The sequence below is a fragment of the Lagenorhynchus albirostris genome, chromosome 20 (genome assembly GCF_949774975.1).
Source record: "Lagenorhynchus albirostris chromosome 20, mLagAlb1.1, whole genome shotgun sequence".
Taxonomy (NCBI): Eukaryota; Metazoa; Chordata; class Mammalia; order Artiodactyla; family Delphinidae; genus Lagenorhynchus; species Lagenorhynchus albirostris.
In genome coordinates this window covers 5,657,197-5,679,682 of record NC_083114.1, presented here as the reverse complement: position 1 = coordinate 5,679,682, position 22,486 = coordinate 5,657,197, and the positions used below count along the sequence as shown (strand labels likewise).

General features: G+C 38.9%; 1 protein-coding gene across 5 annotated transcripts in view; it reads left to right on the top strand.

Annotated features, from left to right (window-relative positions):
* The window catches only part of MAP2K4 (mitogen-activated protein kinase kinase 4), a 104,632-nt gene that overhangs the window by 18,149 nt on the left and 63,997 nt on the right, over positions 1–22,486 (top strand). For all 5 annotated transcript variants that reach the window (XR_009537536.1, XR_009537537.1, XM_060134037.1 and 2 more), the window contains one exon: positions 12,467–12,569. Coding sequence is in view for 3 of the 5 variants with exons in the window: in XM_060134037.1 (XP_059990020.1) it covers positions 12,467–12,569 (103 nt within the window). In the remaining 2 variants the exon portion in view is untranslated. The remainder of the gene's footprint in view (positions 1–12,466; positions 12,570–22,486) is intronic.

Below are 22,486 nucleotides of genomic sequence, written 5' to 3'. Positions count from 1 at the left end.
GCCTTTCACCTGATGGTTCTGGCTACCATCAGTGGTTTTTGTCTAGATTAATTCTTTCATTCGGGACTGGTTAACTTGTGTTTCTAAACGTTTGTGGACTCTGCAAATAGTTGCTGTTGTCAACCAAGAGACAAAGTTTGTGTTTGGGGCATACTATCAAATGCAAATTATTGCATTGATCATCTATGACTTAACTGCACCAGTGCTGAAGGATATGAAGTACGTGACTGAACAGGGTTAGTGAAATGCAAGAGTTGCTTAAGAAATTGTCACTACTAAAAGGTGAATAATGACACCTGTTGGACAAGTACGTACCAGTCACTGAGAAGGTAATTGCCAACTGGAACACAAGTAGTTCACGTGTTTTTTATATCTTGGATGAGAACTCCTATTTACTTCTAGTCTCACCAAACTGCCTTTCGATGACTATCTCTGGTTCCCAAGTACTGGCAAGATAATGCTTGAAGGACCTGAGCATTCTAATCACTGAATATAAATTAATGAGCAAAGCTGGAATCTGGTTTGGGACTGATCTTAATTTGGCAGAACTGGTCTCACATACCCACTGGTTCTTCGACTTCACCAGAGATCAAGAGATCTTTAAAAGTCCCAAACCAGATTCCAGCTTTCTTAAGCAACTCTTCCATTTCACTATCCCTGTTCAGTCATCTGTCTTGTAACTACACTATTAAAGTCTCCACGTGGTGATGTTCTAACACGGATTTGACCTTGCACAATTTGTAAATAACAAATCAGAGACATTTCAGTCAGGATACTCTCATGTACTGTATATTTAGAAAGTAGATAGGGTGCAGTATATCCTCTTTGAGTGCCGTTTAACTCTCTTTATTAATCTTATTCTAACCTTTTAAAAACCTTAATTTATAGAATACATTTATGGGCAACAAATAGTACTTAATTGTGTCCACTGAGAAGTGAAAGTGTTAGTCACATCTTAATGTTTTTTTTTAAATCGGGAAGGATTATTCTGTGGGGTACAAAGAAGCTATTTGGATGTTGGTGAGAGGAGTATAATAGTGCTGTAGCTATTGCTTATACATATACAATATTAGCTTTGTATGGAAGATGCTGATTCGTTTTTCACCTCTGTTATTTGCTTTGGTAGTAACACAGTTGGTTTGAATTTAAATTTGGATTGTGAATTATTACTTAAAATTTCTTTAAAAAGATGTATAGGATAATACAGCACTGAAATGGAAAACGTTGGCTGAGTGTATAAAAGATGATCGCAAGCCATGCAACGTGAGGCAGTTAAAAATGCCAGCTATCTTGCTTTAAAGCCAGGATGGCCGACTAATCCGTGTGTCATGAAGTTCTATAGTCAGGAGCATCTCTCTCGTTAAAGCTTGCTGGCTAACTTTTTCAGAGAACCTATTTAACTTCTAGTTACGCATCTTTCGATTAATGAGAACAAAAGAAGCAACTAATTAGATCTATTGCGAAGTATGGATAAAACCCCCAGTCAAGATGTCTGAGTGAAACTGTTTGTCCTAAAGGTGTTAAATCAAAACTTGGGCTTGGATTATTCATTTATTCAAGGAATATTTGAGTTCCTGTGACACGCAGGTGCTTTTTTTATGGAAAGTCACCAGAGTGCTAAATCTAATTTCCAGTGGTCAAAAGTCATCCAGATGAATATGAGAATGCTTATGTTCACATGTTGACTGTGTTGCCGAAGAAGCAAGGGGTTGTTATATAACAAATGTGGTACGCTCTTGGTGACTAGTTGAAAATTGTATAGTGTGGGGCTTTCTGCCCCTCCTCTGCAGTTATTAAATTATTGCTGAACTCCTCATGGTGTTTTAGAATTGGGGAAGTCATCTTTGAAATAAAGCTTCCCTTCTGCTTTCGGTAGTGCAAGCTGCAGGCTTGCTTATAGGTTTGGATAGCATAAAAAATCAAGTACAAGTATTAATGGAAATAAGGAAAGATTTATTTCTTGAAACTGACTTCTTTTGCCTTTAGGAAATCTTAATAGTCCTCACTTCTCAGTGTTTCACATTTTGCCACTCTGAGGTGTTTTCTGACCGCAAGCAATTTTCCAGTGTCAATTGGGTGCCCAGCAATTCAATTCAATTCTGACACTGTCTACCTGGAGTTAGCATCAGATCTCACAAGTTAAAGGGCTCAGCCCCATAAAGCTGCCCTGACTTCAGATCCAGCTGCAAATGGGGCGCCGAGGCTACTCACCCTTCTGCTCGGCGGACTGCAGGTTACAAGGCTCCCTTGCCCACCGCCCCCAGGTGCACTTATTTGCTGGAATAGCTCACAGAACTCAGGAAAACACTTTACTTATGTTTACCAATTTATTAGAAACATGTAACTCAGGAACAGCCAAATAGAAGAGATGCATAGGGCAAGGTGTGGAGAGAGAGGAGGTGCAGAGCTTCCACACCTTCTCTGGGCTTGTCATCCTTCTGGCACTTTGATGTGTTTACCAACCAGGAAGCTCCCCTAGCTCATCTTTAGGAGTTTTTATGAAACTTTCATTACATAGGTATGATTGATTAAATCGTTGGCCTTTGGGGATTGAACTTGATCTCCAGACCCTCTGCCTTACATGGAGGTTAGTGGGTGGGGCTGGAAGTTATAACCCTCTGATCACTTGACTGGTTTTTCTGGAGACCAGCCCTCCCATCCTGAAGTTTTGGAGGTTCTCCCCACCCCCACCTAATAAGCAAAAACTCTGATATAGTGGAAAGAAGCTTGTTATGCATAATAAAAGATGCTCATCACTTAGGAAATTCCAAGGGTTGTAGGAGCTCTGTGCCAGGAACCTCCAACAAATACCAAATATATTTTTTATTATATCACAGACAATGTCTGTAGCAAAACTACCTGCATATAATAGACACATAGCTTTGAATCAGTAAGCTTTCTAGACAGACTAATCTGTAGTTACCCGGAAAGAAGAGTGGGTACCCACTATCACTTTGGCCAGTGGATGGTTGATTTTCTGTTGTGAAAAGGATCAAGACGTCCTGTCTGCTAGGACTAAAGTGGTACCTCTAGTATGATGCTAAATTGTCTGTAAAAAATACAGCTTTCTGTATCCTAATCTACTTGCTAACTTACAGGATTTAGCCTAGAAGAGTTAATTATTTATGACTGTGTGGGAATCCTTATGGTATTTTGGGCAGATGAGGAAAGAAATTAGATAAGGGAAGAAATTAACATTTGATAAAAATCTGGCTTTGTTGTGTGGTTAATAATATTAGTTTAAGTAAACTCTTTAAGAAGAAGTCAGATCTGGTTGTTTTAGTAGCTCCCCAACTTGGGCACTGCTGTTGGCTGAAATATTCATCTCCTTGCCCCGTGGCCTGGAGCCACTCGCTAGAGCTCTAGGTCAGTGGTGCTTAGCCAAGAACAGCCTTGTTTCTCCTTCATTGTGTTGTGCACCTGTGCTTTTCTTAACACCGTGGTACATATAAAAAAGGTTTGAAGCACTGATTGAAAAAATACTGATGGTATTATTATAAACTATGGTTAACAAGCTTATTTCATTTCTGGGTGGTGGGGAGTTAAAATGATGATGGCAGGATGCTGCGGGTTTGCTGAGCAGGAAGAGTGTACGTGATATAAGCGCAGTGGGCACTCTGGCTTCTCACTAGAGCTGAAGCAAGCTGCCGTGAGAACATCGTGTGTGGCCTGTGCCTCTGCCTCTACAGAGCCGCAGCATGGGCTCGAGGTATGGATGAAAACTGGAACAAGCTCCGCGACTTTTCTTGACACGGTTTTCCTAAGTTTGCATATTATGTGCCTTGTCCCACTAGAAAGAGGGCTATCGACAAGGAAGACTCCTTATGTGGATGGTTTTCCAGAAATCCTAACATCTTGCTTTGGGCATGTGGTGAGACAGTAACTTAAAACTTTGGGGAGCTGATGAGTTTCATGAGAATGTTGGAGGGTCCGATTGGGAGGCCTGCACATCACAGGAGAAGGGATCACATACCGTCTGCGTAGAAAGTTTGGTTGGAGTTGGTCAGCACAGTGTTTGCGTGTCACTTGTCTCCACGGGGCCCCTGTTGACATGTTCATGGATTTCAAGCTTAAGAACAAAAATGCCATGTGGATTTGGCTGAGTTTGGGGCATTACATGGATGTAAAGTGTTCTGAGCTCCTGGACAAGGTGCTGGGTACCTTCACCGACTACTGTGCTGCAAACAGTCCCCTCGCTGACTAGGATAGGATTGTCAGTGCTGCGTGTGGCCGTTGAGCTTCTCTGTGAAGGGAAGTAGTGCAGATGTATAGTGGGTTAGGCCTTTCGCACAAGGACTGTGAAGGATGATGATAAAAGAGAATGCTAAACAACAGGCTGGGGGCACATGAAGGACTCAGAATTATTAGCACTTCTTCCTCTTCTCCCCTAAACTGGGGGTGGAGGTGTGCTGACAGACAGTATGGTTGCCACCTTTTGAGTATCCATTTGGAACCTTCTCAAGGTGGGTGTGTAACTGGAATTCCCACTCTTAGATTCCCATGGAGGCTGTGCTTGCACAGTCAGGAGCATGGCATTGTGTGTATGTGTGTGTGGGGGATTGTGTTTTCCTGTTTTGTTGGAGATTAAAATATTGTTAACTTAGCTGATTCATATACCTTCAGAAATCTCAAATGATATAACTTATGAAATATTACAAGATGATAGTGGTATGGAAATGTCCAAGTTGTATTAGCAGGTATATCAGAGTGCTTATGCGTACTTGTATTTTTTTTTTTTTTTTTTTTTTTGCGGTATGCGGGCCTCTCACTGCTGTGACCTCTCCCATAGCAGAGCACAGGCTCCGGACGCGCAGGCCCAGCGGCCATGGCTCACGGGCCCAGCCGATCCGCAGCATGTGGGATCCTCCCAGGCCGGGGCACGAACCCGCGTCCCCTGCATCGGCAGGCGGACTCCCAACCACTACGCCACCAGGGAAGCCCTGCGTACTTGTATTTTTAAGGCCATTTTTTTACTTGTTCTCTAGGGCTCAGTAAGATTAGGTTTAGAGAACAGATTAGAAAGCTCTGATGTGAAGAGCAAGGAGACTATAATTAAGACAGAGACAAAAAACGCTTAGTGCTGAAAAACAGAAAAGTAGAAAAAGAAAAAAGTCACTGATAATTCTAGCACTTTGAATTAATCACCAATGATATTCTAGAGAATGTGGCCTGCGTGTGTATTATAGATTATCATATGCACATGTGCTTTACTAAAATGACAGTTTATCAGACACATTATTTATTGCCTGATTAAAAAAGAACTCTCACTGTTAAAGTTAATTCTGATGTCAGTAGTCTTTATGGTGTGTTTTCTTGGTAGCAGTGTAGTATTCCAATTATGGGTATGCCATAATTTTTGTAACTAATCTAACACAGATGTCTCTGCTTTGAATAACTTTCTTTGCATTGCCTTTAACTTCCTAAAGGATAAATTCTTAGGAATGGGTTGGCCGTAAGGACATTTTGAGATGTTTGCTAGGTATGGCCCTTTTTATGGAGAAAGTGAACCAGTTTATCTCACAGCAGTGCTTTGTTCATTCATTTGTCTGTGTCCTTTTGTTTACTGAAGAAGTGTTAAGGATTTATGTGTCTGGTGCAATTCTAGACATTGAGGCACATGAGAAATGGTTTCTGCACCCCTGAAACTTAGGGTATAGTGGGCAAGGTGGGCATGACCTAACCACAGATAGGTGTAAAAGTACAGCTCTGACAAGTTCTGAAGGGACTGCTGCTTCTCATACCCTTTGTTAACATTGATATTAGGACTCTTTATTTATGTGTGGGATTAAAGGCAAAAAATGAATTTTAATTTTTTGGAGAGCTAGAAGAATTTGATAATTTTTTCATGTTAATGGTTTATTTCTGTTCTGTTCGTATTGCTTCTTTTGTTAATTACCTGTTCACGTTCTTTGTGTATTTTCTAATTGGGATATTTGCTGTCATATTGATCAGTAAGGCCCTTATATTCTCTCCCAGCTTGTCATTTCAGAAGGTAATGATTTCAGCTGGGGCTTTGTAGTTCAGACAGAAGGATTTCCTCTTTGCCCCTCGGTGAACCTGGGGACCTCACAGGAGAGCTTGGGACCATGGCGATCCAAAGCCAAGATCCTGCTCAACAGAATGTTTGATTCTGTCTGCGTGACTGTGTAGACAGGCATCTCAAGCCCTGTTTATCTCAGTAAAGCCTTGACATCTGTGCTGTCTTGGTAATCCCAGGAGGGTCTTCCTGAATTAGATTGCTCCCTGGGTGTTTTTGAAGAGTTTGGACTAATCAGGAATTGGCTAGTTTAGTCTGAGGAATTATATTTGTTTGCTGGTAATAGACATCTGGCTCATATTAGTCCTTCCCACAGTAGTTCTGCCAAGTAAGGGGTGGTTTTTATCTTGGTTTTACAGATGTGTGAATTACTAGACCACAGAAATATCCCTCTTTTTATCTTTATCAGCATTTCATTGGTGGTCATTTCGCATCTAGCAAAAGTACTTTTTCCCCCCTATTCCTACCCTTTAACTTCCTCCCACCATGGTCCTTTTTAATTTTGGCAGGATGCCAAAGAAAATAGTCTTTGTAATTATGTCACTACCTTGTCTATCCTTTTGTCCCCACTGCCTGGCAAACCACCTTGTGTATAAGTGTGATATTTCTGCACCTATGACTATGGAACTTATTACACTGGACTTCCCCCAAATCTGTCTTACACACAAAAGTGTCAAAATGTGCTAAAGGGGCTGTTGGTTTCTTAAACAAACTCAGCACTGTCCAGTTTCCAAAATGCTTAGCTGCATGGATGAATGACAGTGTTCTATTTTACTGATGAGAGTTCAGTGTTCTAAGTGAGATTTTGTGAGTTTTTGGAAATTGCTCACCCTGATGTACCAAAGGCTGGCAGAGGAGGAGTAATATAATATTAGCTGGTAGTAGCTCATTTACTACTTGGAAGGCCTGAGATTGCAAGTCTAAAATGTACAGAGTTGCCCATTTCTTCTAACTGCAAGTCAACATCCTTCCTCTCTCATTCTCTCGAGCTTATGAAATAAGTTAGGGCACTTGTCACGGTAGTAATTTAGGCAGAAAAGGGAATGAAAGTAAGTTCTTGTCTACCACTTTATTTCCTCATTTCTGAAATTGTTTGAGGTTGCATAGTTGGAATTGTCTTCCTCTTTTCCGGTGATTACAGATAATTTAAAAAATTATTCTGGATACTCTTTCTGTTTTGAAAATTAGGTACTCGGAGTTAGAGCCAAGGGAGAAAGGAGAATTTAAGGCAATTCTTTTTCCCCCACCCCTGGTGGGATGCTTGGAATACTTGGTATCATATGAGTGATTTGTCCATTGTAGTTCAAGTTCCCACTTTCTCCTGTGCTTGGGTCTGGGGAGTCCCCTGTGGTGGTGATAGGAGTTCCTTCAGAGGGACTGATTCTGATCACTTTTTCATTGTTTCTCCCCAGCTCCTTTAGCATGTGAGTAGTGGCTTAAAAGAGCAGCTGTTTAATTTTTCATGATTCTGTTTGTTACTCACATGTCTGCATTCAGCTAGTCGGTCTGTTGGGGCGGTCTCAGCTCAGCTGGGGTGGCTGGGACTTCTGGGCCTCTCCATGTGCTCTTTCATCATCAAGGAAGCCTGACTGAACTGCTTTCCATTTCGACTCAGTAGCTTTCCAAGAGGGTGAGAGTGCAAACTGCAGGGGCTCATAAGGCTTAGCTTTGGACATCATATAGCATCCCTTCTGCTCTATTATTCTGGTCAAAGCAAGTCCCAAGGCCTGCCCAGATTCAAGAGGGAGGGAAATGGATGCCACCTGTTGATGGGAAGAGCAGTAAAGTCACATTGCAAAGAAGCGTGGACACAGGGAGCTGTGATTCATTGGTGGCTTTTTTTTTTTTTTTGCTGTACGCGGGCCTCTCACTGTTGTGACCTCTCCCGTTGCGGAGCACAGGCTCCGGACGCGCAGGCTCAGCGGCCATGGCTCATGGGCCCAGCCTCTCCGCGGCATGTGGGATCTTCCCGGACCGGGGCACGAACCCATGTCCCCTGCATCGGCAGGCGGACTCTCAACCACTGCGCCACCAGGGAAGCCCCATTGGTGGCTATTTTTGTAACAATCTACCGCATAACCCACAGTGATCTGAAAGCTGTCTTACTTTCGGCTTCAGTATTCTGTGAGTCTGAGTTGTTCTGTGGTCAGAATTAGAGCAAAAGATATTCCTAGGCTGTAGTAAGTATGGATATACTTGGACAAATCCTTCTTCTTCAGAATCATAGTTCTGAATATTCTTGAAGATCCCATGCTTAGGAACGTTCCTCTCATGAGAACTGTGAGGAAGAAATTGCATATGCATGATATGGAAAAGTCTGTGTAAGTATTACTGGTGTTCCATTAAGGCGGAGCTCTGAAACCAGAATTTCAAGGGTGATGCAGAAAGACTGGCCCTTCAGTCCTCGGAGTGGCTGAGTGGGGCCTGAGGCTGCTGAAACACCTCGGCCAGCTATCGGGCCAGCTATGATTTTGATTTTCTCGCTGTGTTGAACAAATGTCCTCATTTTCTGTGTAAGCTATGGCATGAAAAAAGTGAGGCAGTATTGCCCTAAAGGATACAGCAGCGCTTTGGAAATGTGGTGGGATGAGGACAAATACTGTTTTCCTTATCAGTCAGTGTTCTTAGGTGCAAACAACAGAAACTTATTCTAGCTAATTTAACCCACACTTTAGTTGTCTGGGTCTGTCCATGTCAAATTTATTCCCAGATCAATGAACATTTGAAAGTATTTTCTACATCAGGCACTTGGGTTTTAAGTATACAAAGACAGTCTTCTGGATGGGAAACTTCTTCCATATGAATAATTTAAGATATTTGACATATTTTGTTTCTATCCTACTGTAGTTAAAGGGGAGGATCTGTTTATCTCTGTTGACTGGTTAGGAATTGATTATTTGGTGACAGTCTTACCGAAGGGGTAATTATAATCACAAATTTATAGTCTTTCTTGATAATTACTTTAAATTACTTGTACAAATATTTTAATCCCTATTAGCTTAGAAAAATCTCCACTGGCCATTTATAGTATCACTTATTTCCTTGTACCCTTTTCTCCCTGTGGAAGTTGTTGCAGGCTTTTGAAAAAAATCCACATTGATCTAATATCCTATTTGTTTGTAGTTTTGTTATTAAAAATATCTGAATACAGGGTGACAGGTTGCCTTTAGGGTTTAGTTTTTTGGGCCTCTTGAGAAAGAGAAGTAAAGATGAGAAAGACCAGACCTAATAGAGGTTCTTACTTAGAGAAAGTGAATGGGAGAGGAAGAGATGCTTAAACAAACAAAAAGGCTCATGCCTACAGAGATTCAGAAATAGCCTTTAAGGTATTGTAAAAGCTGCCTCTTTCTGCCTTTCCTGGAATCTCACCTTTGATGGACTTTCTGGAGCATTCCTTCTCCTCCTCTAGGCTGACCACTCATGAGTTCCTCTTAAACTGATCATCATTTGGGCAGTTGGGGTGTGCTGCTGAGAACAGGCCGTGTAACTCGACCTCAGGCTCTGAGTCATCGCCGCTTACAGAGGCTTTGAACTTTTATAGAATTCTTTGTCATATTTTGTTGGTGAGAGATCAGAATACATACTTGGACTGTTTTCAAGATAGCTGCAGATGTTTCTGAAGTATAGAGTGTGTTTAAATCTAATTTATGTAAGTTAGATTAGTTAGATGTCACATTCTGTTACTTGTGTGCTTGTTCATTTATGCAGTAAATGTCATTTAAAGACCTCAATTTATTTTTGTTTAAATGTGAATGCAGTGCGAAAAGGAATCTCTGTGTGTGTGTGTATTAGGTAGAAATATTTATTTTCAAAAGAACAGTTTGAGTACGTTTTAACTGTAGTGGGAAGGTTGCCTGGGAAGGTTAGCTACTGTCCTGTCAAATTGGACTTTTGAAGAGAGGGCCAGTTTTGGTGTTTTTCTTCGGATAGTTTTCACAGTGATTCTATATTCTGTTATTATCCTTAGTATTTGATCTTAGTCTTCTATCACTTTTCATCATATAGAGAACATGGGTGATGTACCAGGTAGTTTCAGACACACACACACGTGGCAGGTGGTGTTCATAAGCATTGAGCTCATTCAGATTTATGATTGCAAAGGTCCTTCACTCAATTGTATCTCCAGACACTTTGCTGTATAAAGTAACATTCATAGCTTCTGGTACTTTGGGGGCCACCTTTTCAGTCCACTACAGTCTGCCTTCTGGCCCCCATGTAGTCACATCTGCCCCACATGCAAAGTACATTCACTCTCCTCCATCATCCCCAGAAGTCTTAACTCATTACATCGTCAGCTCAAATCCAGACCTCATCTAGACATCATCAGTTCACCAGTCCTAAATCTCATCATCAAAAGCATCTAAATCAGGTATGGGGTGAGACTCTTGAGTATGATCCACTGTGACACAAAATTCTTCTCCATCTATGAACCTAGTAACTAGAAGATGAGTTATCTGCTTCCAACATACAGTGGTGGGTCAGGCATTGGGTAACAGTGATGGAGATTCCCATTCAAAAAGGGAGAAAACTGAAGGTTCAGAGGAGTGAGCAAGCAGTCCCAAGCAATTTCAGAATCTAGCAGGGCCTGCGAATAGTCCTCTGCCTTTAAGTATTTCTTAAAGGCAAATTTCCAAGAAGTGAAAGAACATATTCATTTGAAGCTTCTTGTATATTGCTGAACCTCTCACCAGAGGTTACTTTTCTACCAGCAGTGTATTTTGCTAGTGATTCTTTTACCTGGTCACTCTGATCACCATGTTATCATTTAAAAAAAAATAAATGTATGTGTACAAAATAAAACCTCTAAACTTTCCCAATTTCACATGAACCAAAATTTTAACTGTTTTTGGTGTTACGAGTACCTTTCATAATTTTTTCTCAATTTTGCTTAATTTTTCATACCCTTGCCAATTTTTCTATTTTTTCTTCATTTGTGTGATGTTTTTATATATTTAGAATTTCTGATTTTGTATTACAAGGATTTTCCCAAGTTTTCGTTTAATTTTTTAAAGGTTTTTTGGTAAATACAGAGTTTGCTTTTTTAATACAGTCAAATCTGCCATTTTTTGTGGAGTACCTTTTGCATGTATAGTTTGAATGTCCTTTCTCTACTTGCAGTCAAATAAAAATTATTTAAAAAAAATTTGGAACCCAAAAGGGCAACTTATGAGGAAAATTCATGTTGTACTATAGTTATGTCTGACAGTGAGCTTCTTAGGAACTGCCGTTATCCTGTAGAAAGGCCCATCCCTGAGAGCTGATCCAGCTCTTGTCCTGCAGTCCTGTCTGACTAGCATGGCACGCTCAGCCTTCACGTCTCATGAAAGCACTGGGCTGAACAGGTTGAGCCCTCTAATCCATTTTCTGAATCCACTGAGGTGGGAAGGTGCTTGGATGGCAGAGATGTTGTTGGAATAGGTATTGATTGATATATGTATAATGAAGTGCGAAGAGTGAGTGCTAGGAAAAGTATCCTTAATATGTACATGAAACCAAGGTGTACTAAAAATGTGGGAAAACCCAACTCTGTTACAAAATTTCCATATAGTAGGCCCCTGCATTAATGATTTTGTAAGATTTATTGACATAGAAAAAAATATGGTCAGTGACTAGAGCATATTACAAAACAGTATTGTGGTCCAATTTTAATTGTAGAGGAAAAGATAATGTCTCTATGTATAGAAAATAGTGTGCATTAGATAATGATTATTTTGGGGTAACTGGACTTTCAAGTGTATATACAAGTTTTTAAAACCCTATATATTTATAGGTGTATATATAATATTTTATACATTTTTGTTTCTTTATCTTTTCTGAATTTTCTGGCTTTTCTGTAGAGGACTTTTTTTTTTTTTGGTATAATATAAGGTATTGATACTTTCTCCCTTCCCGTACCAAAGAAATTGCCTCCCCAAAAATGATTATTTGGTATACCTGTGTTATTAATTTGAAGTTGACTGGACCATAATGCTTTTAGGCCATTATGATTGCAGAATGCTTCATATTCTTCACTCAGTTGTTTATATTACATTCGAGGGAAAATGATTTTTATTAAACTAAGGAAGTAAAATGTAACACTGGAAAGATGCTAATATTTTAGTATTTTTCAATGTATCTGCTGAGGAGAATGATTTTTATTGTGGTGTTTTTACTTACAAAAGCCTTAGCATCTCTGAACGATATAAACTGGAAGCACTGAGCATTGTTTTCTGTTGTTTTGGAGATAATGAGTGATTTGTGGTTAGTAACAACTTTAGATCATTTTTATTTACTTTTTCTTAATTCTGAGCAATTCTTTGCCACCTTTCAAAATATTAATTATATGTTAAAGCAAAATTTTCTGCCTTTTGGAGTGAATTTCTTTTGCCCTCAGAATCCTACCTGTTTTATAGTACTTGAAACTTTTACTTTTTATTTGTTATTTCTTAGGTAAACGCAAAGCACTGAAGTTGAATTTTGCAAATCCACCTTTCAAATCTACAGCAAGGTTTACTCTGAATCCCAATCCTGCAGGAGTTCAAAACCCACACATGTGAGTATTCCTGGTAATCAAATAAAAGGCTCAACTCAAGCAAGGGTTTTAAAGTTATTGTGTTTTATGAATTTTTTCAAGTCGAGGGGTTGGTATTTCTGTTATCCTCTGGGCCATTTGAAATATTACTGTTTGAACTCAAATAGAAAGCTGTTGATTCTGTAGTCTGAAGTAGGCAAACACAATTTTCCTTTTTAAAGTTGACTTGAAGGGAAAGGAAGAGCTGAAGATCCAGTTACATTTATATCGTTTTAGTTTCTCTCTTATTGAACTCTGAGAATATTATTTTTACCTCTCCTTCTGAATTTCCAGTTAAGTTGTAAGTAGTATTTAAGAAAACTTAACTCTCTCCTGTAGATCTGCACAAATCATCCCCACTTACTAGTTGACAAAATAGATTTCCATTCTTAATATACTGAGTGTCTATAAGATTTCCATGTCATAGTAGATTGAAAGAATATGTACGTGTCAGTGATTTTTTAAAAATTGACTCCCTTAATATTTTTAAATTAAAAAATAGAAATGATATTGTAGCATTTTACTGAAGAGTATTAGAAATATATTAGTTAATTTAAAACAATCTCGCCATAATAATATTTTACAGAAGCCTTTGAATCAAAGTGAAGTATTAAATAATAATGTTTTCTTCTTCTCAAACCTGGCAAGAACATGAAGGGTCAAAGCCAGTGGATTTACATTTCTACTAATGTCCAGAAAAATAATTTTCACCTAGTTCTAATATTGAGAACTATAAAGCAAGTGGTGGAAGGTATGGTTTAAAAAGCTGTCAGAATCCATTATTTTATAGTTTTGTAATAATTCCTCAACAATCTGTATTCAAACTTTATTAGACTACAGATACATTTATTCTTCCCAAAGAGGCATATTTATTGCTGTTTGACATTTGGTATACATTGTATTTGCAAACAGTAACACATTGGTAGAAGGTAGACTGTCTAGCAGTAGGAATGTTGAAAATATTTTATTTTTAAAACATCAGTGTCTAGAAGAAAGCAGCAGATACGTGTGTCTGTACGCTCTTATGCTTACACCTATCACCTAAAGGGGAATGAAAGAGATTTTCAGTGAAAACTGAGTGGCAGTTTATTTGCCTGGGAGTGGTGTCTGTCAGCTTTATTAGACTGCTGTCCACAGTGAGACTTCTTGTCAGAGCTCAACCTTGTTACCTTCTCTGAATCATATTGAGGAAGGAAACTCTTAGTACTGCTTAATTAGTCAGAGCTCCAGCAGCAAGGAAACACTGTTAAAAGAACCTCCTTCCTCATTTCCTAGAATTTCTAGTGAAAGCTAGTACAAAAGAACTTAAAAGAACCTTGAAAGAACCTCCTTCCTCATTTCCTAGAATTTCTAGTGAAAGCTAGTACAAAACTAATTCTTGAACATATTCCATTTCTGTTGCCTTGGTTGCCAGCTGAACCACAAATTTGAAGTCTAAAAAAGAAGGATATGTAGTAATCGCCAAACTTAACAAATCTTTCTTTCCTTCTTTTTTTAAAAGCCCCCTTGGACAAAGAGAAAGACAACCTGATTTGCATTTAGAACTAGAAAAACATTTACATATTTGTACTCTCTCCCCATTAGACTTTCTTCATGTCTAGGGGAATTCATGGACAGAATCTTTTTTTTTTAAACAGTAAACAGGGTGGTGAAGAAAAAGCTTTCTTCCAAAATTTGAGTCTATCAGGCTTTTTTTGGTTTTTCTTTCTTTCTTTTTTTAAACTACTTCATAATAATCCTGTAACCAGCTAGGTTTCTTATTTATCTCTTCCCAGAAGGTGTTAAAAGTTTGAGAGGACACAGTAATAGGCATCTTTGTGATAGAATCTTTGGAATTTGATTCTAGTATGTAAAAGTTTTAGACCCTGCCTTTGAGTTTTATTATTGCACTCGTCTGTTATCTGGATCAGGAACAGGCAACTACTAGTATTGATACTCATCAAAGACAGTTGTTTCCCTGCTTTGGGCAGCATATCTTCTCTACCTTCCCACTGCCTTCCACAGGGATCCTCTGTATTCTTCCTGTGTATTGAATACTATCAGGCACTAAAAACCACTGTTGATCCCTGCTTAGGATAAGTTTGCAATTAGAAGATATAACTTGCAGTAGGTGGAGGCTTTGAAAAAGATACCTCTATGCCATTTATATGTGTTTCCTTCTTTTAAAATTTCCTTGCATTCAGTTCTTCTTGAACTTTAGTTATAGATATAAATATAAAACTTTTTAAATGAGTTTAGGAAAAGATAAGATGAAATATAAGTAACTAATGAAGTTATGTCCCAGGGACTAGTTTCAGATCCATCTGACATTTGATGTCTACTGGGTGCAGGATTCTGTGGACGATTAAAAAAAAAAAAGATTAAGACAGTGTCCTTATTTTCTGAGAAATAGCAGTTTAAATAAACTTTCAAGAAGACAGAAATTCAAGAAGTAAGGCATAAGGTAATACAGATCAAAAGTCAAATGAATGGTGCAGGAGGGGTAAGAGCACTTCAGATAAACAACTCGGTGAAAAGTTTCACAAAGGAACAAGGTTTGAACTGGATTTTGAAAGCCCCCTAGAGGAGGTTGGTTAGGTGGAGAGAGGGGAGAATGGCATTCTGGTGAGTGTCAGCGCACGCTAAATTTGGGGACCATGTGTAGATCTGTTTCACTGTAGTGGAGATGTTAGTTATAGATTACCTATTTCTCTCTCACTTTCAGCATTTTGCCTTTATTCTTGGTGTTCTATAATTATATGAGAATATGCTTAGGTTTATATCATCTTTCTGTGTACCGGATGAATTGTTTTAGTTTGAAGAGTCACAAATCTTTTTCTGAGAGTTTCTGCTGCTTTTCTTTTGATAGATTCCTTCATGTTTTTCCTATTCTCTCTTCCGGAAATGTGTGTTATTTGGTTTTGGTATCTCTGAATTCTCTCGGTCTTTGACTTTTATATTTTCTATCTCTTTGTTTTCTTGCTTTATATTCTAGGAGATTTCCTTTATTTCCTGACCCTTCTATAGAATATTCTGTTTTGGGAATTGATTTTTTATTTCTAAGAGTTGATTCTGGCTTTTTCTTAGTATCCTACTCTTAATTTGTGGATGTAAAGTCTGGAATTTAAAAATTCTTTTCTATACTTTAGGTAATCTATTTCCTCAAGGGTCACTTTTTCTTTTGTCTTTGTCTTTCTCCTTTGTGTCAGCTTTTTTCCACATGTCTAGTAGTTCTTGGTTGTCCATTGATAGTTGAAGATGAGGAAATTAGAAGACTTATTGGAAGCTCTGGTTAGAGGCAGCCAACTGGTGGGCTTGACTTGACTTTTCTCTGAATGGTTTGAGTGCTGGCTGTTAGGCCAGGAATACTCTAGATGCCATAATGAGTAGGCCAATATTTGCCCTAGTAGGCATTGTTTTTTCCAGATAGCATGTTTGTTTTCTTTAGAGACATGTTCTCTTTTCATTTTGGGGCAGGTGGAAAGGAAGGGAGGAGCTGAGTAAACCTTTCTTCTGGAAAGAATTTTAATCGCTCTTCCATTTCCAGGCTTTTATACTTTCCAGCTATGAATCCTCTCTAAGGTTCTGTTGGGACCATTACCTATCTCTCGTCTCGGCGGCATGCTCCCCTCCCACCATGTGTTATGGGTGCTAGTTTTCTCTATTGCTATTTTTTTTAACCCCTTATTATGGAAAGTTGCAAATATATCCAAAACTGGAGAGTGGTAGCTGAATCTCTATTATTTATCAGTCAGCTTTAGCAGCTTCAACAGTTAATATGGCCAATATTATTTTTGTCTATTCGTCTACCCTCCTTAGTTTTTTTTTTTTTTTTGTCGGTACGCGGGCCTCTCACTGTTGTGGCCTCTCCCGCTGCGGAGCACAGATTCCGGATGCGCAGGCTCAGTGACCATGGCTCACGGGCCTAGCCGCTCCGCGGCATGTGGGATCTTCCCGGACCGGGGCACGAACCCATGTCCCCTGCATCGGCAGGCAGACTCTCAACCACTGCGCCGCCAGGGAAGCCCAACCCTCCTTAGTTTTAACCAAACCTCAGACATATTATTCCATCTATAAATATTTCAGGGTGTGTTTCTAAAAGACAAGGACTCCTTTTTAAACACAATCATAATATTATCATTATATCTAGTAGGATAAATGATTCTTTAATATCATCAAATAAGTATTATAGATTACTTCATCACTTTTTTTTTCAAGTTTGAAGCAGGAACTAAACAAGGTTTTACACTGCACTTGGCTGACAAGTTTTTGAAACTACTGTAGAGTCCCTTCCCTTGGAATTTATTAGTTTTGCTTTGTCTAGATATTTTTGTCTGCTTTCAGGTGTTCAGAAATTTGTCTAAATCTCTGTTTCTTTATTGTTTATTTCCTTTAAAAAATCATTCTTTTCATTTGGGTCCTTAGAGAGTCAGGAGACAACCTGGTTTTTAATTGGTTTTTAATTATCATTGGTTAAAATTATAAGTATTTCCAACACATGAAAAAGTGAGTGTTAGAGACTCTTGTATCTGCTACCTAGATGTAAGAGATGTTAGCATTTTGCCATTTGGCTCTTTAAATGAAAGATTAAGCTGTAAAACTAAAGAGTGCAAGGAAAGACGAAAGGAAAAAAATGTTTGGCTACTTTTGACATTTCCATCAGGATTGGATTATGCTAGGCACTATATGTCTTTTTGCTACCCCAAGGGTATTCTTATAAATGTGGCAGGCTTGTGCTAAAATCATGTTCTGTATATAAAATTTGACATGAACAGAAGTAGATAGTCCACTGCTGTGTTCTGTGCTTTCATCATGCTGAGTGATGTGCAAGTGCTCTCAGTGTGCTGAATCATTTAGAATGCACCAAATATGATTGTTATTCTGAAAGAACAGCCCTTTTATCTTCACAACGTATCAGGATTGTACAAGAAGAACCACCAGCTTAAAAGCTAACATTGGAAATAAATAATGATGAGTAAAGATACGTTTGGGGGCTTAAGCTAAACATTTGGGAACCATATGTTGTAAATTTAAGGGGCTCTGTTTTGTTGAGACCAAGAGGATCTCATTTTTCTTTATTATATTTGAACAGAAAAAGGCTCAGTTGTGCCATAGAACATCTAGGAGGTAGTTTTAAAAGAAGTTTTGAAGTCCCCAGTTAATCACTAGTATTCTTTTTTTTTTTTAATTTATTTATTTTTGTCTTCATTGGGTCTTTGTTGCTGCACGTGGGCTTTCTCTAGTTGCGGCGAGTGGGGTGCTACTCTTCCTTGCAGCATGCGGGCTTCTCATTGCGGTGGCTTTTCTTGTTGCGGAGCACGGGCTCTAGGTGCGCGGGCTTCAGTACTTGTGGCACGTGGGCTCAGTAGTTGTGGCTCGCGGGCTCTAGAGCGCAGGCTCAGTAGTTGTGGCTCTTGGGCTCTAGAGCACAGGCTCAGTAGTTGTGGTGCGTGGGCTTAGTTGCTCTGCGGCATGTGGGATCTTCCCGGACCAGGGCTCGAACCCGTGTCCCCTGCATTGGCAGGCAGATTCTTAACCAGTGCGCCGCCAGGCAAGCCCAATCGCTAGTATTCTTTTTTTTTTTTTTTTTTTGCATTATGCGGGCCTTTCACTGTTGTGGCCTCTCCCATTGTAGAGCACAGGCTCCGGATACGCAGGCTCAGCGGCCATGGCTCACGGGCCCAGCCGCTCTGTGGCATGTGGGATCTTCCCGGACCGGGGCACAAACCTGTGTCCCCTGCATCGGCAGGTGGACTCTCAACCACTGCGCCACCAGGGAAGCCCCAATCACTAGTATTCTTAATTCCATGATGAGTCTACACAGTAGAGCATCATCTTAAAACTCAGAACAGTAATTATAAATTACGTAGGCACTTATTGCTGGTTAAATTGTGGAAGCTTTATCTTTTAAACTTATTATCTTGGATTAACTGTTTTGTTACTACTGGAGTCCTGGTTTCTATCCCAGCATCATCATGGTCTCTGTGACCTTCAGTGTGTCACTTAACTCCGATTTTAGTTCAGGCATTGAATTAGGATAGTGACTTTCATTATTTTGTGTGGTGAATGGCAGGGGGTGGGGGAGAGAAAATGAATATGAACAGGAATGAATATGAATCAAGCCAGTGTTGTGCTCCTTTCCTAAAATAAAATCTTGTGCATGAGCCTGACAGGCTGTTTGTGGAGGTGGGAGAGAGCTCTGTGGTCTTGTCTACCTTCATTCCTCAAAATAGTCCCAGGACATCTCTGGTCAGTTCCTGAGTATGAAAACCATGAGTATACTTGAGCTTAAAACTTTTTTTCCATCTCTGAAATTTTTAATGTAATCATAGTCATTTGGAATCTCTACATTTCTGTGATGGAGCCCTTTCACGTAATGGCAGTAATTTTATGGTAGAAATATTTATAGGTACAAATTAGTACCCCAAATTTAAAAAGGCCAAATGTGTCAAATTCTGTGGGGTAATTACTTATTTTGGGCTGGTTTCGATTTACTGCTGCAAACTTTTTTTTCTTACTGTAGCAAAATATGCATAACATAAAATTTACCATCTTAACCATTTCTTAGTGTACAGCTTAGTGGCATTGAATACATTCATGTTGTCGTGTATCCATTGCTACCATTCATCTCCAGAACTCTTTCATTTTCTCAAACTGAAACTCTGTATCCATTAAACACTAACTCCCCATTCCTCTTTCTTCTGGCCCCTGGTAACCACCATTCCACTTTATGTCTCTGTGAATTTGATCGCTCTAGGTACCTCATGTAAGTGGCATTATACAATACTTGTTTTGTGACTGGCTTGTTTCACTCAACGTGTCCTCATGCTCTCCATCTGTGTTCTGGTGTGTGTCAGAATTTCCTTCTTAAGGGTGAATTATATTGTATGTGTATATGACATTTTGTTATCCATTGATGGGCATTACAGTGTTTCTGACTTTTGACTCCAGTGAATAATGCTGCTGTGTGAGATAATCTTTCAAAACTTGCATTCTTAAAGTTCAGAGGTATTTAATCTTTCCCTCAGTTCCATACTCCACCTCCATGCACCTGATGGTTGTACTTGGAGGGCAGTGGTACTAGGTGTGACTGAGCTGATTCTCTGTGTGGCCCTCCACCCTTGGAGAGTCACTAGTATAATTCTCCTTAAGCTGGACTCAGGTATTGGATGTTAATTCTGAAATATTTATTTAAAGAAATTAATGTGATAAATGCTGTTAAGTTGCTTGTCTCCCGAAAATGAACTTAGTTTTGGTGTTTTAAATCATCTTGATTCTTGAATCGGAGACTTAGACGTTAGAATATATAATCTGTAGTTCTTTACCTATAGTACTGCAAAGTTCTGCTCTTTAAAGAAATGTCTGGTTGCTGTGCTTTAGATGAGTTTTCCAACCCTTTGTAATCAGGCAGCAAGTTTTTGAGTTCTGATTTACTTCATAATGTTACAGAAGTCCTTTGCCTTTGTAGTGTAGGCATGTTTCTGGAAACTTCTGTCTGCTAATAAGGAATTCTGCTATTTAAAAGAAACATCCTCTCTTTTCAGAGTATTCTTTCTTATTATTATTATTTAAAATTGAGTCACAGTATAATTACATTACTGTTCTTGAGCAAATGTGTTTGCCCCAGAGTTAATAATTGCCTCATTTAATGGTTCACTGTGAATCTCCTCTCCACATAATTAACTACTTAGGTGATCTCTCAGTTCTTTTTTTCTAGAGTCATCTGTCTATCTATACACTACTCTTGCTGTATTCTGGAGTGGTTGCACTTTATGGCTGGTGCCATTGTTTTGTGAATGCCTATGTTACTCTTCTGAATTTGATTCCCTGTTTCGGGGATTTCATGTTTTCTTCCTTCCTTCCTCCCTTCCTCTCTTCCTCTCTTTCTTCCTCTCTCTCTCTCTCTCTCTCTCTCTCTCTCTTTCTTTCTTTCTTTCTCTTTCTTTTTCAGTTTTTCTCTCACGTTTTGGGGGAGTATATCTCCTAACGGCTTCCTAAGATAAGTGTTTTTTCTTAGTAAGTAAGGTTTTTGGGTCTTTGCATGTCTGAAAATGCCTTTATCTAACCCTCTTAATAGATTAGTAGTTTTATTGACTATAGAATTCTGGGGTAGACATTTTTCTTCAGAGTTTTGAAAGCGTTGCTCCAGTGTTTCCAATGTTCAGGGGTTACTGTTAAAAACTTATATGCCATTGTGATTCTTGAACTTTGGAATATGACCTGTTTTTTTCTTTGTGGATGATTGTAGGATTTTGTCTTTTCCCCTGTGTCAGAAATCTGCTTTGGTTTTATTTTCCTTTTCTCTTCTCCTTCCTTTCTTCTTTCCTTTCACTGAGCTCTTGGTGGACTCCCTTAAACTAGAAACCACTATCTTTCATTCTAGGATATATGCTTTATTTTTCTTTTATTCTTTTGATTTTCTCCTGTTCTTTTTTTTTTTTTTTTTTCCGGTACGCGGGCCTCTCACTGTTGTGGCCTCTCCCGTTGCGGAGCACAGACTCCGGACGCGCAGGCTCAGCAGCCATGGCTCACGGGCCCAGCTCCTCCGCGGCATGTGGGATCTTTCCGGACCGGGGCACAAACCCATGTCCCCTGCATCGGCAGGCGGACTCTCAACCACTGCACCACCAGGGAAGCCCTCTCCTGTTCTTTTGATTTTCTCCTTTCCGGTAGCTCTCCTGCTGAAACTCCACTTTAGGTTTTGGACCTCTTAGTTTGAGTCCCTCTTTTTCTTAACTTTTTTTCTCCTTCAACTTCGTATGTATTTTCACTTTTTGTTTGTCTTTGGTTGATCCTTGGTTGTCTCACACACACATGCATAAAAGAGTCAACCAAAAGGTGATTGGAAGCTTTGTGATTTGCTTGGTGATACTCCCAGTGAGGAGAAGAAGAGGTGCCTGATTTTTTCCTTTGGAGAATTAATTACCCAGTGTCCTTTTTTGAAAAAGAAGTGGGCATGGATTAAACTCAATTGAGAGAATGATTACAGATTCTAAATGAATCAGAAAGAAAGAAAAAGTGTTATAACAGTGTTCCTAAATATTTAAATGCCTAGGCAAGGCACAAACACAGAATCACTAGACAGAGTAATGAATAACAACATTAAGGAGCTAGGAAAAGAAGAGCAAATTAAATCCAAAGTAAGTAGAAGAAAGGAAATAATAAAGATAAGAGCAGAAATTAATGAAATAGAAAATGGACAAATAATAGAGAAAGTCACAAATTCAAAAGTTGTTTCTTGGGATTCAATAAAAGTGATGAACCCCTAACAAGACAGATGAAAGAAAAGATTAAGTCCAAGTTATCATTGTCAGGAATGAAAGAGGGTAATCACTACAGATCCCACAGACAGTAATAGCATACTAAGGAAATATAATAAGTAACTTTATGCCAATAAATTTAATAACCTGAATGATATAGACAGATTCCTTGAAAGACATAAATAATAAAAACTAACCCAAGAAGAAATAGAAAATCTGAATACCCCTATATCTGTTAAAAATTGGATTTAGAGTGAAAAACTTCCACTTTCAAAGGAAACTTGGGGCCCCAGATGGTTTTCCTGGTAAATTTTATCAAACATTAAAGGAATAAATAAGACTAAGCTTCCACAAACTTTTTCAGCAAATAGAAGAGTAGGGAGCATTTCCCAGTTCATTTTATGAGTTCAGTGTAACCCTGATATCAAAACTGGAGAAGGATATTATTAAAAAAATACTACAGACCACTATCCCTCATGAACATACACTTGAAAATCCTCAACAAAATATTAGTAAATTGAATCAAACAATATATAGAAAGGATAATATGTCATGACCGAGTGGGATTTATCTTAATTTGACACTTGAAAATTATCAATATAATTCACTGCATTAATAAAATAAGGAGAAAAATGGCATAATCATTTTAGTAGATGCAGA